Source organism: Zootoca vivipara, chromosome 4 (genome assembly GCF_965207765.1).
Source record: "Zootoca vivipara chromosome 4, rZooViv2.hap1.1, whole genome shotgun sequence".
In the NCBI taxonomy this organism is placed as follows: domain Eukaryota; kingdom Metazoa; phylum Chordata; class Lepidosauria; order Squamata; family Lacertidae; genus Zootoca; species Zootoca vivipara.
Window position 1 is genome coordinate 20,878,015 of NC_142587.1, and position 13,658 is coordinate 20,891,672.

Sequence of the window (13,658 nt, forward strand, 5' to 3'; positions counted from 1 at the left end):
TTCTAAACTATGTGCTGCAGCTAAATAAAGTACCTTATTTGCATAGAATTTATTTCAGTTTTATTTTTATTATCAAGAATAAAACTGTAAAACATCAAAATTCTTTGAACAACGAATTGTAGAAATGAAGGCACACATTCTTGCAATTCTTTTTCTTTCACTTTCTTATTCATAGTAACTTCCAGTTTTCATTTGAACTTCTAATTTTGTGTTGCTTAAATGTGCCTCTACCTGCTCCGCCCTGAGCTGCAGAATTTTTAAATGAAGTAACAGATTATGACTTTTTGCTAATTGCTTCCCTGGTTTTGAACCAGCTGAAAATGAGCACATTTCAAAACAGTTTTGGGGCTTGCACATTACTGTAAAGTACTTCTGCAAAACACACAACTCATTTATGGCAACCGGAAATATTGTTTGTGCCCAAAAATAAGAGTTTGAGTTTAATGCTCAATATAATGAGCCATGTCGTTATATTTTTAATGAGGGCAAATCTATTGACAGTTCTTTGCAAAACCTTCCTAAGAGTCTCTTGAAAAAGATTCAGGTGGGTGTAAGAACCCATTTTAATGTAACCCAATAAAATATTAGGATGCTCATAATATGCAAACGGGTAAGCAGAAAAGAAAAGCTCAACCTGAGCTCTGATTTTGTTGCTATTTTTCTTATTTTGATTTATTTTTTTTGAAGCCAAGTCCCTTTCTTTCACATGAAGAGGTGTAGCATTTTTTTAAAAAGTTACTGTATGATTTCCCCTCTGCAATTATTCACTGTTAGAAGAATAAAAATGTTGTAAGGATCTACTGGAATTTCATTTATTAAAGAAATCTATATTTTTCTCATTGAACATCAAATCATATTTCTTGTAACAGGTACTGTCTATTAAGGCTTTCTTAAACTTCAGCACAGCATAGATCGGTTTAATGTAGTTCTAAAAGATTTTTGTTTCTTCTTTTTAGCCTCACTTCCACAAGAAAAAATTACAGTAGCACAGTACTTATTACTCAGTTTAAAAGATAAACACATGGCCAGGAGAGAACAGAATATCTTACATAAACAAATAAAATTGTCAAATGAAAAATTCAAATAATTGTGGATTCCTTTTGATTTACTTTTATTTAAGTTTTCTGAGCCAGTAGGGTGGGACTGGAATGGGAGTCACATTTTAAAAGGCACAAGCCCACAGGGAAACTTCCTCTGTGCAAACCCCATTGGGTGACATGCAACTTCATACAAAAAGACTTCCAGTTGATCTCATCACCTTGTTCGCCCAGACCTGTTCTAGAGGATCCATTAGATTTTAGGCTAGGGCAGGGATTTCACAAGGAATCTGTTCCATCACCAATGTCAATTTCACTGGTGGACAACAAAGTTGGATTTCACTCACTGATGATAGCCAAATTCTTGAGCACCTCCCATTCATTTTAATGGGGCTTATGAAGGAGGACGTTTTGGTGGATTATAGCCCATATTTGTGAAGGTGAATTTGACTTGCAGATGAGGCAATCTATAAATTTAATAAATAATAAGTTGGTGCAGAATATTACTAAAACGTAAATCCTAACACGAGGACAATTTAGGCTGCAATCCTATAAACATGAACCTGGGAATATGCCCCACTGGGAATAATGGAACTTAGTCCTGTATTAAGATTGCACTGTTAGAGAATAATTATTTGGAAATAGAAAAACCTGCAAACCGCATAAAAGCTTTATGCTTTGGTGATAGCTCTTATTTCCATCATTTCCCTTTTTAATATGAATAAGGATCTTCTAAAGTCTGGCTATATCTTTTATACTATGTTTGAATAGATGTGGGGGGGGGCTGAAATGCTAGTCACATCTATTTTAAAAAAAACGGAGTTGTTATGTCTATTTTTAGCTCATTTAGGGTAAGGAGAAGCATAATTTAACAATGAATGTTAAAAACCATCGAAAAATGAGAGTCCGTGCAGTATTTGAAAGCCTCAAGTGATTGGAACATTTTGCTAAGCATCTGTTAGTAAATGCTTAACTCTGGGGTTATTAATCATCTTTGTAGGTAAGCAGGTGATTCACCCTAATCAAGTTGCCGTTGTCCAGGAACAGTTCTCACCAAGCCCTGAAAAAATTATGTGGGCAGAAGAACTCATCACAGCTTTCGAAGAGCATCAGCGCATAGGGAAGGTAAACCCCTTTTTTCACACTATGTTTCCTTTATATATAATGCCTGAAGTGGAAGAAAATGTGAAAGTATTCAGTGTGGGTTTTCAGTTATCATAAAGGATACAGTAACATGTATTATATAGAATATACACTAGCATATATTTACTCGAAAAAATAAGTAACTTGCATTTTGTTGAGAGAAATCAGTTTTATATTAAAACCTATGACTTGTTCATTTTAAATGGCAGTTTTAGTCATGTGTCCTGAGTTTTGCTTCTTGTCTTTCGTCCTTTAAATGATATATCTTAAATTCAGGTGCATTCTAAGAACATGCCTTTTTCTCCGTGATTTCCCTGATGCAGAAGATTTGTTGGAATTAGCTGGGTTCTTGTTTTCATTTGTTTCCTCTGCTTTTTATACTACTGTTCAGTATAACAGTCGTATTGTGTTGAATTTTTGTTTTAATGATTTTGTTTTTTGTTTTTATCTTTTATACCACTTAAAGAGATTCTTCTAACAAACATTAAGCGGTTGATAAATGCTTTTAAATAAATAAACAATGTAGATAGTGCACCTAGGGATCTAGTTAAGTTTAATCAACTCAAATATAAAGAAAAAAGGAAGAAAAAAACCCCTCTTATTCTGTGCCGCTGTATTATTTATTAATTCCTCAGACGGCTTTCATTTCCATGTAACTCCAAGAAAACAATCATGTTCGGGTTTTCTTTGTCTTCTTCACACCCATCTCCTAAATAGTAGAGACCAATTATTGTTTTTTACACTTTGAGAAACTTCTGGGTAAAGCTCATTTGTGAGTAAAGTTCTCCATGCTATGAGGCTCCTTACAGAATTGGTCGTCAGCTGATTGCAAAGTACAGGTGGAAATTTGGAATTATTATTTTTCAGAACTTATTTTTGGACTGGAGGGGTTTTTTTGGATAGAAAAGAGAGCAAATTACTTCTCGAATATGATTGTTCCTAATTTAGTGCATCATTGAGTCTCCTGTTTCCTGCTCTGTGGGTTTCTGATATGTAAACATTGCGGTGGTGAAGCACAATCTGTCTTCACTTTGTGCCAGTAACACTTAAATTAGGGGTCGCCTGAAGGAAAATTTTATGCTCGTTGCAGCATTGTCGGCTAATTATCTTAAAGGTTATTTGCTATAATGTTGTTTGCCACTTTGGGGGGGGGCAGGGGAAAGTTGCAATTAAATGTGATTCTTCTAGCAAGAGCCAAAATCTGAAATGGTTATCAAGCCAGTGAAGTTTCAGTGTCCAGAAGTGCAGCAGAGAACGTGTGATTCTTTCAGTGCAATTTACACAATATTTAATTGCCAAGGAAACATCTTTAGCAAATCTGAACGCACAAAAGAGATATTTGTGTGTGTATATGCATATGCACTTCTTCTTGTTCCCTACAAATCCCACTAATGCATAGATTGCATTGCGAAAATATATGGCGATAGTTTCACATGTTTCTATCCTGCTAGTGTGTGCCAAATGACCCATTCACAGAATATGACTTTGTTTCAGAAATAATATTTCCATATTTCCATTTTATCATCAAACCTACTCCTTAGGATAAACTGATTGCCATATACCCATAAGGAAGCTTCCCTTCTGTCTTAAGCCATAGTTTATCACATAACTATAACTCTGTCAAACCCAGATGCTATATTAATAAGGTTTACTCTAATAGGAATATCAATTTGCATATCTTTTGTTTTGATCACCTTATTTCATATGTTTAAATCCTCTAATGAATGAAACATATTTTTTTTATAAAAAATATATGCTAACAGCATTTTAATTTTATTTTATTTTTGCATTTCCTCTGTACACCTGTTAGCAGCCATCTCTCTATACCCATCTGTGTGTGTACAGTGCCAATAGGGTGTACATATGGCAGCTAACATTTTCCAGGGAGTTATGAAGACTACAGAGAAAGACAATGTGGGGAGTACTCAAGGGGCCAAAATATTTATATTTATTGCTTTTGCGCTGGGGAGCCATAAATATTTTCCATATGAAAAGGCTTGCTGGGCTATCATTTTATACCACTACACACCTGGCATAGAAGAAACTTGCATTGTTTTTCCTAAGTTCTTCCAAAGACTTTTGTACTCGCCACCCTAATTGCTTCTTAGATGAAGCAACTGATTTGCAACAATCTTAGAATCAATTGAGGAACGTGGCACGTAATTAGGGTAGACTGATAGTTCAGAAACACTTTTGCACTGTACACAACCTGTATTGCCTGCTGATTATTGAATGCAATCTGTGGAAATATGCACGTTCTTTGCGACCCCACCGTTAACTCCCAGTATTTATAAATATGACACTGACCATTCACTATAGGATTAAATGTTGACCTCATCAAAGCGAGTGAGAGCTCCGCCATTGACTTCAGCAAAGGCCTGTTCTCACCCTGTAAGGAAATACAGGATGTTGTTTGATCAACATTTCCTTAAAACATCATATCAGTGTGTGTATTGCTATATTGAAAAATCTGACACTTAAGAAATCTGGTTATGTGTGATTGTTTAACTTTCCAAAAGAACTACTTCTCACATCAGGAGACATGTGTGGCATGTCCAAAAAAGGCATTAAAATTTTCATCATGATTTGAGCCTCCTGGTTCTGAAAGGTTCTAGTTACTGGTATGTATTGCTAATATACTGTACTCTCTTTTCTTTACAAGAAAACCACATTGCCAGCAATTCTGCAGTCTCCACCTTATTCTTTCCTATTCCTTTCACGAAACCAAATCTTTAATTTCAGCAGAGCTAAAATACTATTCTGGTTTGACACTGTTAAGCTTTCCACGGTGTGTCTGTGTGTTATTAATCAAAACTGAAAGCCTGGAAAAGAAAACCTGAAATGCAAAGGATTAGAGTGACTAGTTTGCTCACAGATAAATTGCTGGTCCTGAGCCTCTGGGATCAGTTTGTTGTTAATTGGAAGTTCTTAGTGAACAAAGTTCGATGCCCTCAGTCAACAATAGTTTATATTAACATACAGCAATCGGATAACACAATTTATCAGAGTTTGGAGAGTATAGAGCAGCCGTTGTTGAAAGAATCCAAGCTACCCTCCTGCCTCTTAGGTGACTAAAAGATTTGCTGTAGTAATAAGTACTAACGGAAATCAGAAAGAAATTGAGTAAAAAATAAATGGCTATTACAGTAACAGAAGAAGACTTACATTATGTTCAAGTAGCAACTTCAAATTTGCTGTAAATGGGATTTTAAAAATTGTTTTTGTTTCTTTGAATGTTTGAAAAATTCAACCCATAATTCAGCCAAACCAGTCAGTTACTTTTAACAAAATACCGAAATGTTTATACACCAATGTATCATTTATGTCTGTGTTTCATTTATATCTCATATGTTTCATTATATACCATATTCACATAGCTCCCCCCAATATCGACAGAGAGCAATAAACAAACACTATATTTCACCTGTATTTTAGTACTAATTTTGCTTGGTTCTCTCTTTTCCTTTGTTTTTTTTTTTTTTTGAAGCTCATAAAAACATCACAGTATAAATTCTGTTAAGCTGTAAACAATACAGTGATAAATATATTCAGAGGTAATATTACTAAGCATTTTAAAGAATTCTATTTATAATAATTTGTACTGCCTTTCACTATACCAATGCACAATAGAAGTGCAAGAATAATTTTTTATAAGAATATGCAATCATGCTTTTTTAAAAAAATTAAAAACTTTGTGTTATTTATGATATTCTATTATGTTTTTATCTTTAATAGCCTTTATAACTACACATACTCACACAATTACCTTTTGAAATAAAATTTTTAAATCTATTTTTGAATCAATTGTCACTCATTTTCAACAGAGAACAGCAATGCGCTCGGGTTGACCAAAAGTTATCATTTGCCTAGTCCAGGTAAGAAGGTTTTCATGCAGAAACAGGTTTATATTTTGGCAGCCCTAGATATAAATCGGAGGAACAATCACATTTATTTTTAATTTATTTCATTAAATTTATCAAAGCTGTTTACAAAGAGAGGATGAACATTCTGATGTTAATTTGAATTTGTACTCCCTTACCTGCTGCTGCATAATATACTAGCAACTTATTTACACCTGAATAAGGATGGATCAATGCCATTCTGAGGAAGGAAGTCTTAGCTATATGAATGCAGAACAGGATCCTAAGACTCTTTTACAATCTAAAGTAAAAGTTGGAAAATACATGGTGACAGAAAAAGTTTAGAACCAAGGTGGTGTAACTACCATTTGACAAGTAGATTCTGCTCACTTAAACCAAAGTACCTCCAGTAAAATAAAAACCTACAATGGAAAAATGTAGGTAACTTTATGACAAATGTTACCATGTAAGTCATGTAATACACATTTGTTCCTACAGAGAGCGGGACACCGAGATATGGGGCATTGGGGCATGTTCTTGAATACCTAAAGAGTGGCCAAGTAAGATTTTGTGTGATCACTAAGCGAGGTTTCAGTGCTTCACACAGATCCTTGTCCTTCCCCAAGATTAAAGTTCTCAAACTAAATTATGTAACTGAGTAAAAACAATAGAATATATTATGCAAAATTATTCAGATGCAGTAAATGAACTTAAACTGTATAATATATGTTGGTTACAGAATCCATCCATTTTAGCTCAAAAACTTGCTTTTTGTTTGGGGTGCACACAGCCTTGGGGCAACTCAGCCACAGAGAAACTGGGTAGCAATGGGCAACAAGCAATCTCATAATCTTAGTTTCCCATCTGTAAAATGGAAATAATTGCCACACTGGCGAGCTATGGAAATTATAAATAAGGGAAATCATAGTTATGAACCACTCTGATCCTTACGGATGGAGTTGGATCTACAGCTGCACAAATAAAATAATACATACGAGAGTCACTGTGGTGTGGGAAGATATATAAAGGATAATCACTTTATCAGCTACTAATTAGAGGGTTGTGCCGTACTTCTGGGGGTACATGGAAAGCCAGCCCCATTATTGCTTTCTGTTAAAGCTGGTAGAGACAATTGAATACTGGATCCTATTATTACTTGTGGAGTCATACCCTGACTTGCCAGTTTATCATACCTTCCTGCCTTCTTTAGCATGTTCTATATACATCCACATTACCTCTTCTTGACAGAAGACGAGAAAGTAGTTTTTACACAAACACATCCACAGTGAAAGCTGTTTCACACCCATATCTCCTGGGAAAAGCATGTGGTCCAGCAATTATATTCATTCATGCAGGCTCCCAGAGGACTTGTGGTTGGTGAGGAGAGAGCTTAACCCTGAGTCCCAGTTCAGATGATACAATGAGCCAAACCTTGGCTTAGCTCAGGACAGCAAAAAGGACCAGGTAGGAGCAAAGTGTTTGTGAGCTTCTCTCCAGTGTAGTCTATCCAAGTCAAGATTCGTTTGGCTTAGCATATTGTGTGAAACTGGTTGCAGTAGCCAGTGTCTTTCCACATAAGTTGGAATAGGGCAGAGAAGGGAAAATACTAGGCTCCAGACATAGCTGCCAAGTTTTCGCTTTTCTCACGAGGAAGCCTATTCAGCATAAGGGAAAATCCCTGTAAAAAAGGGATAACTTGGCAGCTATGGCTTCAGAGGCTCACAGAAGAATGGAGGAAACTGGTGTGGTGGTGGTGGGACTGAACAAGCCAAAATACAGTCTTTGCTTGAAACCAACAACCACTTCCATCATACCTGGATGGCTGAATCCAAAATACATGGTTTTCATTGATTTGGAAAACCTTGTTTCTAAGCTAAAACCATGCCCAGGGTACCAGTGATCTACTCTTTAATCCCAGGATGGCCACTGCTCTCATCTCATAATGGACCAGCCACTACTTTCTGATACACTGATCAACAAAGAGAAACACACACATCCTCCAGGGACCTGCTTGGTGCCCTATTCTGTACAGTAGGGTAATGGGTTAACTGGCCTCAGGTAGCAAAGATTACCATGTGAAACTGCTTTATGCCAGTGACCCCATTGATCCATCTATCTCAGCATTGCTGGCAACAAGCCTCCAAGTTCTCAGCATTTCACAGCCCTGGCTATCTGGCCATTTTAATCGTGATTGAACCCGAGACCTTCTGCATGCAAACCCACTGAGCCTAAATATGGGGGAACCATGCAAAACGTATTCACCCTGACATTGTTTCCCTCTCTTGCCTCCAAACCTGGATCCCTGTAGGACTGGAGAAATATCAAGGGGGTGGGGGGGATGGAAATGTGTATTTCACACTCTGCTCATGGTGGCAGGCTGAGCTGCTGAGCATGATAGGATATAGATTTGGCTTGCAGCAAGAGCGCTGGAAAAGCATACCTTCCAAACCTTAAATATCTGGTGTGTGTCCCCCCCCCCCAGTGCTCACAGGTACAATGGTGCTCAGCTGCCTTCTTTCTTTCTTTCTCCAATGCAGGGTGTAACAAAAGAACTAATGTTCTGGCCAGATGGCCTTCTTCGGGGCATACTGAGAGCACTCAAAGGAAAGCAATACAGCCTAAATATCATTTCAGCTAATTTAAGTGGCAGCAATCCTGTGTGTGTGTGTGTGTGTGTGTTTCATTTCACTGTATTTGGCATGGGTTTCACTAGAATTAAGCGCCCGCGCCTGCCACAAGGCTTTATTGGCTGAAAATTGCAACGTTTTGTTCACATTCGGTTTTGTGGTTCAAAAAATGACTCTGAAGCTACAGGAAACTCAGAATAGCTTACAAAGACATTTGTCCTCCCTGTCACTGCGGTACTTTAGCCTTATTTCCTTGAACCCCATCCCTATCTCAGCCCCCCCTGGAATAACACTGCCAATAGTTTAAATTTTGGAGACTGGGATCCTTAAGCTGTATACCTATTTCCTATATAATTATACCACCTTGAGAAGATAAAAACCATCTCAATGAGGTTTACAAAATAAAACAGTAGCTGAGATCCAGAAGTATACATGAGAGGCAGTGTTACAAAACCATTGGCGATCTGCATTGAGCTCGAGTCCCACCCTCAACTGCTAACTTCCTACACCTGTTACATTCATAATTTAGGTGCACACGTGTGAATAAAAACAATCCAGTTATGAGAAACTAATATTGATGTTCAGATTCTGTCCACTGCCTATACTGGCACCTCTTCAAAAAGAGCATGCCATATATGCTTTCATAGGGTCTCTGGCCTGGATTGGGGATGGGGGCGCTGAACCCCTCCAGGTGGCCTCCCTTGTCCCTGGCCGTTGACCATGCTGGCTGGAGTTGATGCCCAACAACGACTGAAGGACCAGTTCCCACACCTAAAGCCAGTTGACTTTAAGATAGGATTATGTCAATAAGCAGTAATATTTAGAATCTCAACTTTCAAAACCTTGAGTCATTCATAGATCAATTTCTTTTAAACGGAAGTTCAGGGTGAAGTTCCTAGAAGCAGTTTAATCACTTATAGGAGATCCCTAATGAACACAAATTACAATCCGTGTATTTTGCTAGTTTCTCTTATGGAATTTGTAGAAACTCCCTGAGTTCAGTTCCTAGAAGCATTATTTCCACCTAATTCCCTTCTCCGTGCTAACCTTATGCTTTTTGCCCTGAAATGCGTATCATGCACCACCATTGTTACTCCTTTTATGCCAATGTAAAAATATAAAATCTTCTTGATTTTGTACAATACTGATCCCTTTATCGAAATCTGGCTTTTTGTAGGAACCTTTTCCCCATTCGATGTGTCCCAGATGTAGTCTTGGTTCAGCCATGAACAGTGGAATCTGACTAGAACCCTTTGGGCAGCCTGCAGTTACAATTAAATACATTTGTGCTTAGAACCCAGCAGCAGCAGCCATGATCCCAGTCTTTTATCTCAAATGGTAGCATTTCAATTTTGGTGGAATCTACCAAGGAAAGTGCCCCAAAGGCCCAAGCGGTCAATGTCACTGGCACTTAGTTTACACTCGTACTGTACCTCCGTTTACATAACCCTCTGGTTACGTAAACTTTGGGATGTCCATGCAGCAAACCCAGAAGTATTTTACCAGAACTTGCGGAAACCTCAGGATCCGACCGGACCTCCAGAACGGATCCCGTCCGCAACCAGAGGTACCACTGTACTTACAAATGTCTATCCCACTTCTCAAAATGTAGGTCTCAAAAGCGGTTTGCAACATTAAAATATATAGCTAAATCCATACAGAATGAAACTCTTAATCTCAGGGTCGTGGGTTTGAGCCTCACGTTGGGCCAAAAGATTCCTGCATTGCAGAGTTGGACTAGATGACCCTCGTGGTCCCTTCCAACTCTACAATTATATGATTCTTATTATATTTAATAGGACTTACTTCTGAGCAGATAGTCATAGGCTTGCACTGTAAATAAATTTAATTGAGTTCGCTGCAGAAAACAAAACTTAAAACATTTCTGACCCAACCTTCTCGATGCTAAATATCAATGCTAGGAAAATATATTTCCCACTCTCATTAGGATTTTTAGTGATCTCCCCTCCCAGCAAATTTATCTAAACCCATCAGAAAACCGAACATGTATGCACTTTAACCCTCATTTGATTTCCTTGACATTTTCTACACTACAGTTAGATTTCCAACCTATTATTTTAGTAATATGGTTCCAGGAGTGCAGTTTGCTTAAATTGTTGCTTTCTAAAATGGCAGATACTACTGGGAGCAAGTTTTCACTGTTAAATTGCATGTGAATTCTTGCAACATTCCCCACTACCACCCCACAAAAAAGAAAAACAACACAGTCTCAGATACTGAAGTGAGGATTTACAGCATAATTTCCAGTTGTACTTATGAGGGCAAGTATGCAGTGAAGATTTAGCCTAGAAAGGCAGGGATTAATAATAAGGATTGTTCTGCCTATCATCTGTGCGTTGTTCTGAAGGTGTGTGCAACTAAAAAGCTATTTTATAATATTTTGTTTCAGGCTAACTTTTTGTTGTAGTTATCCAGCTAGACTTAAGGATTTATTTGTATTTCTTTGTATTCAAACAATAATGTTAAAAAATGATAAAAATCCAGGAAGAAAGAGGGAAGGAAAGAAGGGATAGATATGATGATCCTCATGGTCCCTTTCCAACTCTACAGTTCTATGATTTTATGTCTTAATAGCAGTAATAAATGATTATTGCGTACTAAATGATAATTGTGAGCTACAAAAAATGTGCACTTGGGGGAAATAAAATAAACTTCAAAACATCTTGCATTAAATAGTCATTTGGATGAAGTGAATTACTTTTTTTTTTATTGTGCACCCATTTTAGGAAATTGTAGGTTATCCATCTGCATGAGCCACTTGGCTTTTCTAAGCAGTTTGGAAATCCATGCTATGCCACTAGTGCGCCTTAGCTCTATGCCTTTTCAAAACAGTGGGGTATTGCAGGGGGTTGCGTTGGATTAGATCAGTTTGGCCATCACTGGATTAGATGATCCTTGTAGTCCCTTCCAACTCTACAATTCTATGATTCACAATTCTATGCTTTTCCAACTGTGGCAAAACTTTTTCTCTTGCATTGAGAAAGAGATCAGCATTATCAATGAACCACACTCATAGCTATTTATAGAAAGAAGCCGACTGAAATCCAACCAGAGTTTCGTATGCTTGAACTCATTTGGGAGCCCACAATCTAAATTTAGCCATTCACAAGGCCAGGTATGTACAATGGCAACATATTGGGCAATTTCACCAGGTTCATAAATATTAGACAAACCCCAAACACTCCTCTAAAACAGAAACAGGGAACCCAAGACGCTTCAGATGTTGTTGGACAGCTCCAGCCAACATGGTCAATGGCCAAGGATGATGGGAGTTGTAATCCAGTAACACCTCAAGAGCAACACATTCCCCACGCCCGCCCTGTAATTGCTGAGTTACAGGTAGCCAGTAATGATGATACAACAGGTAGCCCGAAAACCAGTTTGAAAATCGCAAATTGGCAGCAACAACACTGCGCCTTGGGACAGAGTACCAAGTCCCCTTATTCTTGCCGGTTCCAATCCCGCGGCAGATTTTTGCATGGTAACACAGCTTTGCCAGCCTTGTAACTAGTTCAAAGTTCTGTTGCTGGAGAAAATGCTCCCTGTGGGTAGCAGTAGTATATTATTAAACGTCACTTTCTCAATTGGTAAAGGCAGGTGCTCTGCCGCAGGAGGGAGGGAATTGCCAGGACACCTTAACGCTGGCGTGGGGTAGACATCATCTGTGACAATTGCGAGCTACTGTTCTCGTTCACCCATCTCAGCTCAGTTTTTCCTGGGGAGTATGAAGGGAGAGCTCCCTGACCCAGGGGTCCAGGCCAGCAGTGTGCTCTTTGCTTCCCCCTCTTCAAGAAAGGTACAGGATCAATCATATGGGTCCTCCAACCTCCAGTTTCACCACCCCATCCCAAAAGCCAATGTATTTCATCCTGTGGGTCATTTCTGACTCTGGCTCGGAGGTAAATATATGTCTTTTTCTACACACAGTGGTTTTTTGTTTTGGTCTTTCACACGCTCACATCTTTTGTTTGTTTTTTGTACATTTCCCTGTAGTCAGTGCCTCTCGGCTTTTTTCTAAAGCCAGCAGAAGACAACGTGGTTTGATTCATGTGGGATCTAATGATTCTTGTCTTGCGGCAATGTATGAAAAGCTAACCCAAGCCTGCAATTTTCCTTTCCCAAGGTCTCTTTTAAGATGCTGATGGTCTGGCATTTGGTATTTCATTCTGTTATTCTTTTTCCTTTTTCCAGGGTGCCTTCACTTTCCGCAGCAGCATGATAGACATGCCATTACTGAAGCAAGCCCAGAACATTGTTAGTCTTGCCACAGCCATTCAGAAAAAATGATCTGCTAAATGAAGCTTCCCCCTAGAGAGACTCCAGGAGCGATTTAAAGGAGGTTAATATGATAACTGGGAGAAAGAAAAATGCAACCGTTCACACTTCGACAAAACACTGTTTACCTGCCCTTGAACATGGCCATATATTTTTCTTCCTTGTCATGGACCATGTATTGAAAAGATCAGAGCCCTGCTCCCATTGTACTCACTTGTTAAGACTCGGCTGAAAGCAGAGATCAACTTGTGTGGGGAACGGATCCATTAAAAACCACCACCAATGAAATTGGTGCAGAAACCCAAGTCTGATTAATTTTTTACTGTAAGATTTTCAGGCGAAGGGGAATGATAAGCAGCAAAAAAAGGGGGGGCAGAATCCTCATACCCTTGTACCTTGGATTCCGAACGCCTTGCAACTTGAATGTTTCGGCTCCTGAACGCCACAAACCCGGAAGTGAGTGTTCCGGTTTGCAAACGTTCTTTGGAAGCCAAACGTCTGACGTGGCTTCTGATTGAGTGCAGGAAGCTCCTGTAGCCAATCAGAAGCCGCATCCTGGTTGTCAAACGTTTTCAGAAGTTGAACGGACTTCTGGAACGGATTCCGTTCGACAACCGATGTACGACTGTATAGGCATAGAAGGGGGAGGTAGGGTTTGTCATACAAAAGAGAAAACCCTCCAAAAAGTCCTTCTT

General features: G+C 38.5%; 1 protein-coding gene across 3 annotated transcripts in view; it reads left to right on the forward strand.

Annotated features, from left to right (window-relative positions):
* CLYBL (citramalyl-CoA lyase) overlaps positions 1 to 13,263 on the forward strand; it is a 193,085-nt gene extending 179,822 nt beyond the window's left edge. For all 3 annotated transcript variants that reach the window (XM_088667547.1, XM_035114469.3, XM_088667548.1), the window contains 2 exons: positions 2,038 to 2,162; positions 12,880 to 13,263. In XM_088667547.1, coding sequence (XP_088523673.1) covers positions 2,038 to 2,162; positions 12,880 to 12,975 — 221 coding nt within the window. In that variant the 3' untranslated portion in view covers positions 12,976 to 13,263. The remainder of the gene's footprint in view (positions 1 to 2,037; positions 2,163 to 12,879) is intronic.
* The last annotated feature ends 395 nt before the right edge of the window (positions 13,264 to 13,658 follow it).